Raw genomic sequence first — 17,084 nt, forward strand, 5'->3', positions numbered from 1 at the left:
TTTGGCAATGACGAATGTTGTGTTTTGCAAAGTTTGCTGTTTCGGTATTTGAGGAAAATGTTTTCACATGTTTTGCTCCCAATACTTTTGGCTACGAGTCACGACTGTACAGGGTCAGACAGCGTCTCGTCAGGCACTCAGCTGGGTTTGAATACAGGACCATCTGTAGGCCTAGAGCTGAAGCTAACTCAACCAGCTAACGCAACCAGGTTGCAACTGAACCACCTCCTCCACACGTCAAGATTAGGTTATTGCATTATTAGGTTGATAACAAGTTAACAACAATAATTGCATTTTAAACCTCGAATTACCGTGCAGTAGATGCAAGATATGCAAATATGTATCGAAACTTGAAGCTGCTAACCTGTTGGGTCTTTGATAGTAAGGGGGTTTGTGGACTTTTTGGTAGAAGAAGCCTGGTGCATGTTAAAAGAAAGTTCTGGACCAGAGGCGAGCTAGAGCAGAGAACACATGTGAGGTTGATGACTTACGGGGCGCGAGATAAACTGAGGGAGTGACGTTTCTTCCGAAGGAGGAGAGGAGTGTCGAGAAAAAAGAGGGGGGAGGGTAAGGTGTGACGGGTGAGAAGAAAACCGAGCTGTACATCCTGTTGAAGGAGAGGGTGATGGGGAGAAGGAGCGGGTGTGTGCGAGTCTGTTTGGATCTGTGTGTGTGTGTGTGTGTGTGTGTGTGTGTGTGTGTGAAAGAGAGAGCATCAATCATCTTCTATCAGAACATCGTTCATCACCAGCGGAGTGGATCTGTTGAGGGGGTGTTTTGAATCCGGTTCAAAATGTCGCCGTTTCACCCTGACCTGCCTCCCCCTGTCAGCACCATCTCCCCCGCATCACAGACGCGCCCAATACGGACCCCGCCTTTTAATAAGTCATTCCTCAATATAGCTGCCTTCTGTCAGTGTGAAGGACCCTAAAATGGGGGAAAAGGGAGAGGAGGTGTGGAGAAAACGGAGGAGAGGAAGATGATGGAGATTTGTGTTAGAGCTGTCGACACTCATGCCAACTGTTCCCCTTACACACACACACACACGCAAACACACACACAGACACACACACTCTCTCACACACAGTCCAACTTCCAAAAAGAACTTTGAGGGTTTAAAGCAGATTAAGGTTTAAGATGAAGTCGTAATTAAGAACACTTTCAGCCTGCTCTTTTTCTCCATCTGTCAGCGAGGGAGCCACCAAGCCGTCCTTGTCCTTAGTCCATCAACATTTAGACTGTTTAAACTCATCACTAATCACTTCAATGGACAGGTGAGGTTTTCAGTGTCGTATGAATGACTTTCTCCAACCCGTTTTTTTTTAAGTAAAAGTGTTTCATGCAAAGCTGCAAGCCAATCACATTGATAATCATCGTTAGTTCACGGTACAGTTAAATGAGCATTCTACATTGTTGTCAGTAGTTTAGTAATACCTTTGATAGCTTTAATAGCTTCTAGGTTTGGCTCAGTAATAGCTAGGCAGGAGAAGCTGACGGCAGCGTCCTCTTATCTGCAGCCTGGCCTCTGCCAGTCCTGTCTTGGCAGGCGCGGAGGGGTTAGGTTGCAGCACCTTCCTTAAACACACCTGAGACTAGGTCAAATGTTCTCCCTGCTCTCCTCTCCCTGCAACATCCTGTTCTTAGACCAGTATTGGTCTCTTTAAAGCTATTCTTGTGGGAACGAGAGGTTACATTAATGCATGTATGTGCATGGGTGTGTCTATGATCTTTCTGTGTTGGCTCTTCTTATGGACTTGGACTAATGGCCTTGTAAAGGAAATCCAAAGAGACCTTTTTGTTTTTGTAGTACAAATGTTTATTCACAGCTTCCATTGAAAATAAAAGATGAAACAGTTCACAGTTTTCTTTCTGGTTCCAGTCAAAGGGGTGGAAGGAGTCACAAACAGCATCATTACCCAACATGCCTGCAATCACTCGGTGAGGTTTGGTGTGAATCAGTTCATCATTCAATCATTCATGGAGTGAAAGATTACATTGTTATCTTTCCGCCAGACATTAGTATGGCCACATGCCAACGGGGCTAATGAAGAATTCAAGCTTGTTATCATATAATTTAGAAGGGTGACAGCTTGTTAGCAAAATGTTATACATAGCACATGTATGGGTGTGTGCGTGTGTGCGTAAAGAGTGTGAATCATCAGTACTCCCTCTTCAGACTCACAAAAATCTAAAATGTCACTCTCAAGACAGTTTTACACAAACTCTGTCAACACTCTAAAACAAATATGTCCGTGCGTGTGTGGTGTGTAAAAGGTGTGTGTGTGGGGGGGGGGGGGGGGGGAGGAAGGGATAGACAGAAGGACTACAGGTTTCCATACTGTACCACTTTTTGAATCTGAATGTGAATCAGCATACTGCAGAGCAGCATACTGCAGAGACCCTTGCCATGGCAAAAATCCCTAAAGAAAAGATCCAGAACGAACCTTTAAAAAGTTTGAAGCATGGGCTTCATACACTAAACTACACAGCAGTGTCATGTATGTACCATATGTCACGAGTGTATGGCTATGTACAGTGCAAAATATGTACAGTGTGATAGCTATCACAGGCGTGTGCAGGAATAACAAGATTTAATCTCAGCAGTTTGGAAAAGAGACCACATTTTTCATGGCACCCTGCCCTGACCTAAGCTGTCAGGATTTCTTCCGAAACCTCTCTCTCGCTTTTTGTAGCTCTCTCTATTTATTTCAAATGATCTCACTTTGTACTTTTTTATCTTTGACTTTCATCAACGCTGACCTTCTATCTGTACTTTAGATTTTTATATTAATCTAAAACAGTCCCTGATTGGTTCATAATCTGTATTCCGACATCCTGACTTCTTCTCTTTCTCCTCCTCTGATCGTGTGGTCGGATTGTTGCCCTAGCAATCGAGGTCTCTAAGGTTAAAAAGAACAGGGCGAAAAGTCGGCGACAGTGAGCAGAGTGATGTCATCAGACCGAGACAGAAAAGGGCTGTCAAATCTTGTAGGTCTTTTCCTGGCAGAGCAGCAAGCAGTGTTTGTGATGGATGCCTGTGGGCGCTGGGCGCCGTACAAAATAGCTGGAGACAAAAAATCCCAACGCCTGCGTTGTTTGCTGCCGGTACATGCTGTGGTGCTTGAATTCCTAAAACCTCACACGTTTACAGAGAGCTGTGTACAGGATAAAGTGTGTTTGAGTGTGGGTTGTGAGTTGTGCGTAATGTTTGTGTGTCTGTGTGCGTAGCGTGTCTGAGCTTGGCTGAGGTGCCTTGTGCCCCATAACACTTCATCATCAGCATCGTCATGGCACTACAACCTGCTACTCTAATGAGCTTGTATCAGCAGCGTGGTCTACCAATCAAAAGCCATCTCTTCTTATACTGCACCTCAGCTACGCCCCTCTAGGGCAACTCCCTACCGCCTGCCTGTCTCCTGCATCAGTGTAGAGCACCCCCTAGGGTTCAGGGGGAGGAACTGAAAGGATTCAAGATCCAGGTGAGTAAAGGAGAAAGAGGTGGGAAGGAAACAGGTGGAGAAAACGGCGCCTGACGTGGTAGTGGTGGGGGGTTTCAGCCGAAGAGGAGGTGAAGGGAGAGAGTCAGTACCGCCAGGGAGAAGAGAGAGAGGAGTGACGGAGTCGGGGAGGAGGAGGAGGGCAGGTCGGGGTTTTCGCACTCGAGCTCGAAGCAGCGGATGGAGGCGTCCTCGTTGCCGTAGTTGGCCCAGTACTCCTCCTCGTCGAGCGTGGGCAGGGCCACCTCCTCCTCGGTCAGCTCGTACTTGGAGGAGGAGAAGGAGGTGGAGGACGGGTTGGAGGGGTGGTGGGGCTTGACGGAGGAGAAGGGGAAGGCCTTGACCGTCTCCGAGCTCTTCTGGAAGATGCCCTTGGAGGACGCCATGGGCTTGTGCTTGGAGAACCACCAGCGGGTCTTGGTGCTGAAGGTGGTGGTGGTGGAGCCGGCCAGAGATCCCGGGTCGGGCAGGGGGCAGGGGGCGAAGTCCATCTCGCGCAGGAAGCGCAGGTCGGTGCCGCGGCGGGGCGAGGGGGAGGAGCACATCAGCTCGGAGGAGGAGATGCGGGCCTCACGGAACCACTCCCACAGGGGGCGCGCCTCGCAGCCGCACGACCAGGGGTTGCCGTTGAGGCGGAGGAACTGGACCGACTTGGCGTCCTTCATGGCCTGGCCCGGCAGCTCGGACAGGGAGTTGTTGAACAGGTAGAGGATGGTCAGGCGGCCGAGGTCACGGAACGCCCGGCGGTTCACCTGTCGGATGCGGTTGTTGTGGAGCAGGAGGCGGTCCAGGTTGACCAGGCCGCGGAACACGTTCTCGGACAGAGTGCGGATCCGGTTCCCGTGCAGGAAGAGGTGGGTGAGGTTCACCAGGTCGGAGAACAGGTCGTCCTGGAGGAAGTGGAGCTGGTTCTCCTGCAGGCAGAGGGAGTTTTACACTTTAAACACTTTAACAGCTTCCTGTGACTGTGGGTCAGTCGCCGCTGCAAGTATTTGTGTATGTGTGTGTTAGAAATCAAATCCTGTTTGTGTGGGAATCCGTATGTTCTCCGTGAGATTGTTTGAAAACACATCCCGTGGGTACGTTTGTTTGCGTGCTTGTATGGTTGTGCGTGTCTGTATATGTGTATATCCTGCCCCTACCTGCAGGTAGAGGAACTGCAGGCTGTAGAGTTTGTGGAAGAGGTCGTGAGGGAGAGTGGCCAGCTTGCAGCGGTGCATGAACAAGCTCTGCAGCTTCTCCAGACCCCGGAAGGCCCCGCCCTCCAGCCGCTGGAGCAACGGATTGTCTCCCAGGTCCAGCTCTTCTAGAACGCGCAGGTTACTGAAGGCTCCAGCCTCGATCCATGTGATGTTGTTGGAGTAGAGCCACAGGACCTGCAGATGTGTGTGTGTGGGTGTGTGTGTGGGTGGTTGGCAGAGCAAGGAGTAGGGAGATAGAGAAGATAATGAGGCATGATAGTAGTGAGGAGACACTCATCTCATCGATCAGCGAAATGCATTATGTAACGCAGTGCTGCACACACACACACACACACACAGAGAGAGAGAGGGAGGCAAGGGTTCTCACCTGAGTCTCGAAGCCGAAAGAGTCAGCACGGAGCTCCGTGATGCGGTTTTTCTGCAGGAAGACGCGCTGGGAGTCGTAGGGCACGCCCACGGGCACGCTGGTGTAGTTTTGGGACTGGCAGCTGACCGTCATGGGTGTGGTGTAACACACACACAGCCTCGGACAAGCCCCTGCTCCGCCCGGCTTCACCACCACCAACCACAGCACCAGCCACAAGTTGAGTCCACCTACAAACACAGACACAACAGGTTAATGCTGATTTTAAGACGCACAAAGGTCTTCCCTGGATCACAGCCGGACAAGCTGAATATTCTGAACACCAGTTACCAGAACTCATTTATTATAAATTAGATAACAGAAATCGTCAGTCTATTCTTCATGACCGGATCATGTTTCACTGATGCTTCATGCAGATCTACAAGTTTCTCGAAGTTTTTGCCAAGTTCACAATTTGCATTTAAAAACTAGAGTAAGGGAAGCCACGTTCATCACGCGAGCCAAGTGTTAAACGGATTTTCTTCCTCCGGTAGACTAAATTCTTGAGCCAACGACACACAAAAAAGGTTGAATACTAAAGTGGTTACGGTGTACGACCACGCATAAAACATGGAAACAGGTCCCGGATCGGTTTTCCTCGGCATAAATTATTAAGCAGCGGTTTGGCAAGCTCGGATAACGGGACACAAAGTGGTAAATGTACATTGCATTAAAAAATAATCACGTTCCCCATTCTTCAGGCGCAAGATTTTCCAACGACCCACCTTCTGACCCGTTAACCGCACGGTCAATGTACGTGCGTGATAGACAGGTGTGCATGTGCGCTAGTCTGAAATAGCTACATCGTTTCCCGAATTTCTTGTTTGCTTAATAAAAGTCAGTGATATCCAAGACATTGCAACAACTTATGTTAAGTTGAGTAAACATGGTTTACAAACAAATAAGCCTAATAACATCGTAATAATGAAACATTACACTGTGCGCAAAAAGTCATTCTATCAGTAGAGGGGCAAAAGCTCTAGAAATATAAATTAAATGTTGATTTATTTTCCATAGATTTTTCATGTCAATTCACATACTTTTCAATGCAGAAGAGTTGCCAGCAAAACATGCAAATATTTCAGTGCTGTTTGGTTTCAAATAAAACAAAATCACCAAACAAAATTAGATAAAAACAAACAAACAAAATAACACAGATTTGAAACTATAGCCTAAGAACATCTATGTCAAGGTTTACTCACTCTTGAAGTTGTGGCTGAAGGACCTCCGAGGGCACCGCGCAGTCGAGTGGGTCTCCATCTCGAACCAAAGCCGAAAGCGAGTTAGCCTGAGTTGCGAGAAACTGCCTGCTATCTCCGCTGAAGTTCAGCTCTGGTGAACGAGTCGGTGCGACTGAGTGAGTGGTGGACAGAATCCCGGGATCCACTTTATACTTGCGATGAGCTCGCGCCCACGGTTGTGGGCAGCGGAGGATTCTCTCTACGTCACTGTGCAGGTCAGACTCGCGAGGGCGGGGAGAAGGGGAGGGTATGGAGGGATGAGTTGCCCAGCGGAGGAAGCGACAGTAAACTACAGAAAGGGCGTGTTTGACAGTGCGGTAGCCTACTGATAGTGTAGGGCAGTATTCCAAAGAGCCACACACTGGGAGTCGGAACGCACAGCGGGGGACAGGAGAAACTTAGGAGGTGGGAAAGTGCATTTGGCCGAAAAACAATGAACTCATGTCCAACTTGGATAGCAACATTGCAAAAAGACAAACAAAGGACCTCAATGAATATGATGCTCAAGTAAGATGGGCACCACTATTATATTTAAAACAAATCTGACTGTGTGTATTCAAGTTAAGCGATGGAACAAAACACTTTTTTTAAATGATTAAACGCCACAGGGCCATATCAGTATGCGGACCTATTGCCCGAATGAATTGTAGGTATGACCTGATACAAAGCATACATTTTCATATTATTCATTTTATACACCAGAGTGATTGTCACCTCCATATTCTATTTTTGTCAGATTACTTCATGCATCAGAAAACGGAAGCTGCGCAAACTTTCAGCGCGCTGATGTGCTGAGAAAGATGCTGTCAAATCACCCTATACGCGCCGTTACGCGCGAGACTGACAGGTTTATTTGTGTAATTTTGCAGAACATTCTGTGCCTGGTCATGCAATCAAAACTTATGATTAATTATTTAGAAATGGTTAATTATAGACAAACAACGGTTGATCACGAGATGAATAATTAATATAAAATAAACAAGACATTGGAAAAATAGGAAAATAAAATAGAACGGCCCTGTTCTGGTTAATTTCACATATATTTCAGCGATTATGGAAACTTGCTGAAATGTTTCTGAGTGTGCCTATGTGCTTGGGTTGTGCTTTCTGCAAGTGTTTTCTAGAATGTTTCACTGAGGGTGGGATGGGTTGAGTCAGTACTGAGTCCTCTCAGTGACTCGGGGTCGAGGCTGTTTCAGCCCTGTGATGAACACCATCTGTTCCCCATGGCGATGAGATGAAGGTAACCAGTAGAACAATAACACACAGTCTGCCCACTGTAAGGTCATCTTTGACTGCAAGCTGTGTACAGTACATGACATAAGTAAAGAGATGACATCTCTGTGTGTATGTTTGTGAGGTGTATTATGGGGGTGGGGGACGGGTGGGGGGAGGTGAAGATTGTGTGTGTATGTGTGAGGTTTGTGTGTGTGTAAGCGTGTGAGAGGTTTGTGTGTTTATGTGTGAGGTTTGTGTGTGTATGTGTGAGGTGTGTGTGTGTCGGGGGGGGGGGGGGTTGTGAGTGTAAGGTTGGTGTGTTTGATGTTTGTGTGTGGGGCATGTGTGTTTGTGAGAGAGAGAGATGTGTGTGTGTGTGTGTGAGAGAGGTTTAAGCGTGTGTGTGTGAGAGAGAGAGAGAGAGAGAGAGAGAGAGAGAGAGAGGTGTGTGTGGTGTGTGTGTGTGTGAGAGATAGAGGTGTGTGTGTGGGGGACGTGTGGTGTGTGTGAGAGAGGTGTGTGTGTGATGTGTGGGGCATGTGTGTGTGTGAGCGAGAGAGAGTTTGGTGTGTGTGTGTGTGTCTGAGAGCTCAGTGTTCCTTGGCCCTTCCATGGATTGGGGGTGGTAGTCTGCTCAGCAGGCTGGCATTAGGTGTCACCATGGGGGGCCACAGAGATCTTGGGGTGTTTGTGTGTATTTCTCCCTGTGTATATGTATATGTGTGTGTGTGTGTGCCAGTTGGATTCAACAGCTGACAGAGGGAGGCTGTCAGACCCCCCTCCCCTCTTCAATGTCATACCCAGACATTGGCCAGTCTGTCTGTGTCTTGTGACATGTCTGTGTCATGTGTGTGTGTAATAGTCGGGAGACAGGTGGCTGAGCGGTTAGGGAGTCGGGCCACTAATCAGAAGGTTGCCGGTTCGATTCCTGGCTGTGCTAAAATGATGTTGTGTCCTTGGGCAAGGCACTTCACCGTACTTGCCTCGGGGGAATGTCCCTGTACTTACTGAAAGTCGCTCTGGATAAGAGCATCTGCTAAATGTAATGTAATAGTGCTTGTCTATGACAGAGAGTACGGCAGTATATGTGTTATACGTTTGTGTGTGTGTGTGTGTGTTAGGGCCAGGTCTGGACTGGGACTGAAAAACGGCCTGGGACTTTGAAACGCAGACCGGCCCATGGCCGTGTATTATTGTTCTATATTTTTTTCATTATGCCACGCCCGTTTGACCGGCCGTTCGGGAAATCTCCCGACTCTCCCGACGGCCAGTCCGACCCTGGTTAGGGCACACTACTATAGTTGATGACCTGTTGAAGTAGTCATAGATCACCACCTCCACATCTTCTCCTCTTTCTCTCTCTCTCTCTCTCTCTCTCTCTCTCTCTCTCTCTCTCTCTCTCTCTCTCTCTCTCTCTCTCTCTCTCTCTCTCTCTCTCTCTCTCTCTCTCTCACACACACACACACACACACACACACACACACCTCTCTTATTCTCCTCTGGTCATGTGACTCACTAGCACACTGGCATTTGAACTGGTGTAAACACAGAATGTCTGCAAGGTCTGTTCTAGCACATGCTGACCCCACCAGCCCCCGACACACGCATACGTAACACACACACATGCATTTACAAACACACACACACACACACACACACACACACGCACACACACACGCACACACACACACACACACATGCACACACACAAAGACTCAGGCCAAATAATTTGTAGAACTCCTACTCTTTCTTTGATTTCTCTTAAATACCAAACACACACATACAACAGAGTGAGACATCGCATGAGTCTTCAAGTGGGTTGGCACAGGTTGACGAATTCTTACACACACACACACAGACACATGCAAAGACACATGTATTGGAAAACACACATTCCAATATACAGTACCCCCAGGGACATAAGGCATAAGGCCAAGAATGTATCACATCTTTTTCTTTCACCCTCACTTCTTCTCGTCTTCTCTCTCTCTCTCTCTCTCTCTCTCTCTCTCTCTCTCTCTCTCTCTCTCTCTCTCTCTCTCTCTCTCTCTCTCTCTCTCACACACACACACACACACACACACAAGCCCACACAAAGACACACAGTGAGTCTCTGTGTGGGCTTGGCCATGTGGACTGTGTGGACTGTTATTCCATGCTGAGGGAGAAGAGGCTTGTCAGTCGGTGGGCTGAAAAAGGAGGGAACTCCCTTCCCACTGAGGAGCTTCAACTGACCTTAACACAGGGAGGGAGGGAGTTCTTTGTTAACATGTCGTTAAGAAAGAACCAAAACATGGTCAAAGAGAAGGATAAAGTAAAGATGGCAGAAAACAGAACGAGAGAGAGAGAAAGAAAGCACAGAGAAGAGATGTAACAAGAGACAGGAGAGGTAATACAGCATGCCAGGGGTCATGGAGTGTGAGGCCGTGTGCGGTACAGGAGGGGTCATGGAGTGTGAGGCTGTGTGCGGTACAGGAGGGGTCATGGAGTGTGAGGCTGTGTGCGGTACAGGAGGGGTCATGGAGTGTGAGGCTGTGTGCGGTACAGGAGGGGTCATGGAGTGTGAGGCTGTGTGCAGTACAGGAGGGGTCATGGAGTGTGAGGCTGTGTGCGGTACAGGAGGGGTCATGGAGTGTGAGGCTGTGTGCAGTACAGGAGGGGTCATGGAGTGTGAGGCTGTGTGCGGTACAGGAGGGGTCATGGAGTGTGAGGCTGTGTGCAGTACAGGAGGGGTCATGGAGTGTGAGGCTGTGTGCAGTACAGGAGGGGTCATGGAGTGTGAGGCTGTGTGCGGTACAGGAGGGGTCATGGAGTGTGAGGCTGTGTGCGGTACAGGAGGGGTCATGGAGTGTGAGGCTGTGTGCGGTACAGGAGGGGTCATGGAGTGTGAGGCTGTGTGCGGTACAGGAGGGGTCATGGAGTGTGAGGCTGTGTGCGGTACAGGAGGGGTCATGGAGTGTGAGGCTGTGTGCGGTACAGGAGGGGTCATGGAGTGTGAGGCTGTGTGCAGTACAGGAGGGGTCATGGAGTGTGAGGCTGTGTGCAGTACAGGAGGGGTCATGGAGTGTGAGGCTGTGTGCGGTACAGGAGGGGTCATGGAGTGTGAGGCTGTGTGCAGTACAGGAGGGGTCATGGAGTGTGAGGCTGTGTGCAGTACAGGAGGGGTCATGGAGTGTGAGGCCGTGTGCGGTACAGGAGGGGTCATGGAGTGTGAGGCTGTGTGCGGTACAGGAGGGGTCATGGAGTGTGAGGCTGTGTGCAGTACAGGAGGGGTCATGGAGTGTGAGGCCGTGTGCGGTACAGGAGAGTGAGGTGGATGTCCTTCTGGACACAGGCTGTACCTGGACAACCCTTATCGCTAGCTTGAAACTAAAGCAAACTCTCCAAAAACACAACACGTGGCAAAATCAAACAGCTCCATCAAAAAAACAACTACATATCTAATGCTACACTTTTTCAATAAACTGCTACACAATTGACTGAAAAACATTAACTACAACTACATTTACATTTATTCATTTAGCAGGCGCTTTTATCCAAAGCGACTTCCAAGAGAGAGCTTTACAAAGTGCATAGATCACTGATCATAACAACAAGATAGCCACAAAAACATTGCGAGTAGCCAAAACATGAAGCACACATTGTGAAGCAATACACAGTACCTTAACATAGTGTACCACCGTTTGTATGCCTATGCCATTTAATTGATACAAAAACAAAAGTAGGCTATTACATACATAGAGGCATCACAACATGGGCTGAATTCTTTGTTTCAGAAAACAATTTTGATCAGCGATGACTAATGCAGAGAGAAAGTCACGAAAGAGCCTGAATGTCCAGGAACAGGAGCCTTTTCACTTTCTTTTCCATTTTCCCTTCACAATCCCATGTACTCTACATGCAGACCATACAAAGTACGAACCAGACAAACCATAACAACGACAAAGACATCACTGCAAAATCAAGCAGTGTCCAAAAAGGCGTCGCAATGCCATTGGATCTTGTCGATCAAAATATGTTTTCTGTCGCAACTCATCTGCTTGCATGGCGCTGTTCTTTTTTGAATCAGGAGTGTTGATTGGACCATCGTGCAAAGACGTTGTGCACACATTTAAAAGAGGTTCACATTTTTGGGAGTGTTGTTTTGGATGTGATTTGCACCACTGTGAAACGTGCTTCACATTTGCAGTGTGAAAGTTCTATAGCTGTGCTCATTAGATCATGTTGGAGATCAAGTGGATCCAAGATCCATTGCTTGAAAAGTGATCAAATATCAGAACGATGCCCATGATTACTTTTTAGACTAACACATCCGATAATCAAGCACCAAAAATCCAAAATAAATTGGTATCTGTAGCGTGCTAAAAGCCTTACCCATTCTCCCATCTAAACTCAGAACTGTCTAAATGATCAAGTTGTTCCCCCTTTCTGACACCCCTGCACCAGCAACCTGTGCAAGGCAGTCATTAAGATCCTGTGGATGCATCGTGACATGGAGCAGGCCTTGAGAACCAGGTGAGAGAAAACACACAGCTCCTCTTCTTGAGTGACATAACTGAGCACTTACTAATTACATCTCTGTCTGTCTGATATCAATGTGGGAGTGTGAGAGTGTGTGTCACAGAGAGTTTGGGTGTGTGTGTGAGAGAGAGAGAGGATGTGTCTATGTAAGTGGTGTGTGAGTGCATGTGTGTGTGTAAGTGGTGTGTGAGTGCATGTGTGTGTGTAAGTGGTGTGTGAGTGCATGTGTGTGTGTAAGTGGTGTGTGAGTGCATGTGTGTGTGTAAGTGGTGTGTGAGTGCATGTGTGTGTGTAAGTGGTGTGTGAGTGCATGTGTGTGTGTAAGTGGTGTGTGAGTGCCTGTGTCATAAAGATGCTTTTCCTCTCTTTCTCTTTCTGCCAGAAACCCGGAATAGACAGAACCACATCACCTCATTAGCACTGAATAAAGTATTTATAACTCCCCCTCTCCCCCCGCCATTTCCCTATTACTGTCACCCATTCATTTGTTTATTTTTACATTGTGATGACTGGATTGTGATCACAGATGACGCAGACAGACAGGAGCATAGATACTGTCACCATTCACACACACACATGCACACACATTCAGGCAGACTGCGCCCACATAGATGTCACTCCATATCCAATTATCTATGTTTTCTCACCTGTTTGTATCACACTTGTATGCATTAGTGGCACAGATGCACCCATTGATGTCAGTAGAAGACATCATGAAGCCCATTTGACTGCAAACAATGTGCAGCTATAGTGAGCATTCGCTAATGTGTTATTGGATTAGTATAAGTAATAAGTAAAACAAGAGAAAGGCAGGTACCACAAGTAGTTTATGCAAGGTATCACGTAAGAAGGCTAAATATGTAATACCCCAAATCAGAGGTCAATTAAATCTGACTGCGCCACCGCCAGGTTGGAGCCCTCCGACCTGTTATTTATCGTTAGACTAACGTGATGTGGGACTAATGACGAAGAGAAGATCATGTTAAACAAAGTATTTCCCTACAATTTCAATTACAATCTGAAACTCTCACAGGTTAAACGTATGTACCACAAGACACAATGACTGATCGAAAAGCAGGTTACAATTTCATGGACAGATTGCTGACATTAGTATCACAACTATACAAGTTAAAATACACCAATATACTACAGGAGCTAGTTATCTCAGAGACACCTCTTTAGCCACAGTCAACATCAGTAGAAGTTAGTTAAACATCTCCCATACTCATTTGAATTACATATCACTATTACATATTTTAATTATTCTGCCATTACTGAAAATGTATGTTATGCATGCACAAGAGCTAGTTTTTTCTGAATGCATTGATTTGAATGATGTTTCGGGCTTGATATAGCCTAATTATATTATCTTGTTTAGGCTGTTGTTGGAACTGTTTCCCGTGTATTTGACTAGACCTTTTGGGAAAGAAAGTTTACTTTTATTTTCAAATAATGAAAAGTAGATTTGTTTCATAACCTTTATTTTGGAAAATGATTACGAGTGTGTTGCCTACACTCGTAATCATTCGTACACAGTACACAGTACACAGTACACTCCTGCACAGTAGATGGCGGACTACGCACTTTTAAGTTGGCTGCGATCCGCCAATCAAATTCAACAACTTTAAAGAAGAAGAAATGAACCGACAAGATTCCTGGGGGTGTCCTTATTCCTAAGGTTCCAACGTTCTCTTCTCAGCAAAAAACACACACACACAACTATTGCCACACATTACTGCTACTAAGCCTGTAGCAGTAATGATTCAAAGTGATTATAGAGAGTGGAAATTTATGAACTTATACGTTACCGATATTGGATCAACTCTCTCTGAAAAACATGGAGTGACATCTGTGCTGTTGACAGAAGGAGGTGGGTCGTCTAGCCATCCGTTGGGTGTTTTATTTGCCCAATTGTAATAATAACCAATTCTGAATGTTCAGTTGTGTCTGATACGAGTGGGGTTTGATAAACGGCATTGTCATGGAGGTGTAAAGTAACGAAATACATTTACTCACGCTACTGTATTGAGTAGTTTTGTTGTGTATTTTATATTTTTCCAAGTACTCTGTATGGTAGGCCTACTTTTACTTTCAATTGATTGTTTGAAAACGTTTTATGTGATGTTCTGTACTAAAATTGCACATTATACATTTATAAGGGTCTTACATGTCATATGTGACATGTTTTATGTTGTTATTGCACTTGTATAGATTTGTAGATTTTTTCTTTAATTAAAATAAGTTAAAACAAAAATGTAACTAAGTAACTTTTAAATGAACTACTTATTACTTTTACTTGAGTAATTTTTCAGATAGGTAATTTCACTTGTATTTGAGTAATATTTCATCAAAGTATTGGTACTTTTACTTGAGTACAATATTCTAGTACTTTTTCCACCTCTGATTCCTGGTAGTCATAAGACAGTCGTACATGCATGTAGAAGTAATATGAAACAAAACGTGAGACACACAGGATACATGTCCAATGAGTATTCTGTCCATCATACAACCAGATATCTGTTTAAACAATATTTATATTGGTGACTTAGTTCTGAACTGACATCAGCTGCAACATTGACTGGCTGGGATGAACAGTGACAGAACTTCAGTTCATTTTGCACAGGGTTAACTCGTATCCTTCCGGTGTGTGTGCCTCAGGTTTGTCTCCCCGTCATGGAAAGGATAAAGCAGCCCAGCGGACAGAGGTTTCCCACCGGACGAGGACCCCCCAAATACGTCTTCAGGGTGCGAGGCGGGAGGTGCGAGGCTTCTGCCCTGGGGCCGACCTGGAGGGTGATGATGGCGAAATGACCCAAACGAGGACACAGAAACGTAGCGCCAGAAAGATGAGAGTTAAAGAGAGGTCAAACGTCAACCCTCAGGGTTTTGAGTCAGAGATAAATGAAATCAACCCGTTGACGAGGAAAATGGGGAAAAGACAAACAAGACAAACTCAAGCAAAGTTCATAAGAGAAGAGGAAGATGTTGACCGTCAAGCGACAGACACTGAAGAGACTTCATGCACAACCAAAAGATATGTTGTTCAGGACCAGGATGAAGAGACTATGTATACTGAAACCCAGTGGAGATCAAGGATCAGGACATCTGACAAGAGCTGCAACACCTCTTCTGAATGGCTCACGTCTGAAAGTGGTGGCCTGTTGAACACACCAGAGAGTGTCTTGGCGGTTAAACTGAAGAGCTCATATAAGGAGAGGAGTGACTTGCTAGAGGAAGTGATGTCAGAGGAAGAGACAGAACAGGACCCTTTTCCTGGAAAGAGAAAGAAAGGCTCAAAAAGGACAAGCAAGAAGACAGGACAATTGGATCCGGATGTTTATTTGGAAAACGATGATTCGAAGAAGGATTCAAATAGGAAGAACGATGCTAAAATGACTCTGCGAAAAGGCAAAAATCAAGGCACCAAGAGGTCAAAGACATCTGGCGTGAGAAAGACCCGAGTGAAAACAACCCACACGTGTAGCTTCTGTGAGAAGGTTCTGGCGTGTAAGGCCGCCTTAGACCGACACCTCCTCAGTCACTCGGGTGCGAGGCCGTTCCACTGCGACGAGTGTGGGAAGAACTACAGAAGCAAAATGACGCTTAAGGTCCACCAGCAGAACCACACGGGGAAGATGGACTTCATCTGCAACGACTGCGGGAAGCAGTTCACCCACATGACCTACCTCAGGCGCCATATCTACAGCCACAACAACAAGGAACTGAGGCCACACCACTGTCTGGACTGTGGGAAACACTTCATCCAGAAATCCCACCTGGACCGCCACAAACTCATCCACAGCGGAATGAAGCCCTTCGTCTGTCAGCACTGCGGCGCCGCCTTCAACCGGCCCGAGGGCCTCCGCCAGCACCTGCTGGAGCACGCGCCCGTGGGGCAGGGCGGCCGGCCGGCGCACAAACACCAGTGCCTGGTGTGCAGGAAGACCTTCGCCACGTTCAAGTTCCTGCAGGACCATATCAAGAGCCACACAGGCCAGCGGCCGCACAGCTGCCCTCACTGCTCCCGGGCGTTCTCCCAGCGCTGGCGGCACGACGAGCACGTCCGCTCGCACGCACAGGAAGGAGCGCCCTCGCCAGCAGGTCCGGCCCTCGAGCGGCCCCCTGAGCAGGCCCCCTAGAGCTGGCCCCCTGAACCGGCCCCCTGAGCCGGCCCCCTCGAGCCGGCCCCCTGAGCCGGCCCCCTGAGCCGGCCCCCTGAGCCGGCCCCCTCGAGCCGGCCCCCTGAGCGAGCACATCGGACGAGAAAGCACAGAGTGGCCTTTTACAAGCAGAGAATAGACCTGCTGGTTTACATTTACTCATTTATTCATTTAGCAGACCAAAAACTTTGCGGGTAGTCAAAACATGAAGCATACATTGTGAAAAGCAAATAAGTGCCAATGGGTACAACCAGAAAGAGCATGTCGTTAAACTAATTACAATTAAACAACATGATCCTCGAAAGTGCTAGAGTGTACCTGGAGGAAAACAAGCCACATTAATATAATTCACAGCGAGTACAAGTAGTTAAATCGGTTAACTAACCAACAAGTGAAACACATACCTAAATAAGTGTAACATTAATCAACGCAGGGGGGGGGGGGGGGGGGCACAAAACCATTCCGTCTTCCATCATATTGGGTTTTTGGTCATGTCGACACCATCAGTAGTTCACCTCCCTCTACATACCTTGAAGTTCAAAATCATGGTTGCATCACTAGTGCGCAGATTGAGATTATTACAGATTCTTTTTTTACAGAACACCCTACATATGTAATACTTTCATTAATGAGTTTATGAATTGGATCCTCGTGTGCCGACTCTTTCAAGGAAGTTTTTTTACGTTTGTGTTTCTAAGGCTTCTTGGTAACCTTTACTGTCTACTCTTGTGTAATTAATTCTAATCATTTATTTCCTGTTTCGAATCAGATATCTGCCTGGTACATTTATATTTGGAGGCTGTATTTCCATCACATTTTATAAGATTGTAATACATGTGCTA

General features: G+C 46.9%; 2 protein-coding genes across 2 annotated transcripts; one reads left to right on the plus strand and one right to left on the minus strand.

Annotated features, from left to right (window-relative positions):
- Positions 1 to 1,776: 1,776 nt before the first annotated feature.
- Positions 1,777 to 6,512, minus strand: rtn4rl2b (reticulon 4 receptor-like 2b). Its single transcript, XM_062476802.1, has 4 exons — positions 6,305 to 6,512; positions 5,067 to 5,293; positions 4,640 to 4,873; positions 1,777 to 4,411 (listed from the first exon to the last, which is right to left on the minus strand). The coding sequence occupies exons 1-4, from the start codon at positions 6,360 to 6,362 to the stop codon at positions 3,554 to 3,556; spliced, it is 1,377 nt and encodes a 458-aa protein (XP_062332786.1). The 5' UTR covers positions 6,363 to 6,512; the 3' UTR covers positions 1,777 to 3,553.
- Positions 6,513 to 13,670: 7,158 nt separating this feature from the next.
- On the plus strand, positions 13,671 to 16,993 carry LOC134032305 (zinc finger protein 2-like). The gene is made up of 2 exons (XM_062476238.1): positions 13,671 to 13,952; positions 14,741 to 16,993. Exons 1-2 carry the CDS (start codon positions 13,841 to 13,843, stop codon positions 16,219 to 16,221), a joined length of 1,593 nt encoding a protein of 530 aa, XP_062332222.1. The 5' UTR covers positions 13,671 to 13,840; the 3' UTR covers positions 16,222 to 16,993.
- The last annotated feature ends 91 nt before the right edge of the window (positions 16,994 to 17,084 follow it).

The sequence above is a fragment of the Osmerus eperlanus genome, chromosome 13, assembly GCF_963692335.1.
Source record: "Osmerus eperlanus chromosome 13, fOsmEpe2.1, whole genome shotgun sequence".
Classification (NCBI taxonomy): Eukaryota; Metazoa; Chordata; class Actinopteri; order Osmeriformes; family Osmeridae; genus Osmerus; species Osmerus eperlanus.

Coding starts and splice junctions, on each gene's coding strand:
- rtn4rl2b (XM_062476802.1), bottom strand. CDS start 6,362: ATGGAGACCCACTCGACTGCGCGGTGCCCTCGGAGGTCCTTCAGCCAC. Junction 4,874..5,066: donor CTTTCGGCTTCGAGACTCAG/GTGAGAACCCTT, acceptor ACACATCTGCAG/GTCCTGTGGCTCTACTCCAA. Junction 4,412..4,639: donor TGCAGTTCCTCTACCTGCAG/GTAGGGGCAGGA, acceptor CTCTGCCTGCAG/GAGAACCAGCTCCACTTCCT.
- LOC134032305 (XM_062476238.1), top strand. CDS start 13,841: ATGATTCAAAGTGATTATAGAGAGTGGAAATTTATGAACTTATACGTT. Junction 13,953..14,740: donor TGTGCTGTTGACAGAAGGAG/GTGGGTCGTCTA, acceptor TGTGTGCCTCAG/GTTTGTCTCCCCGTCATGGA.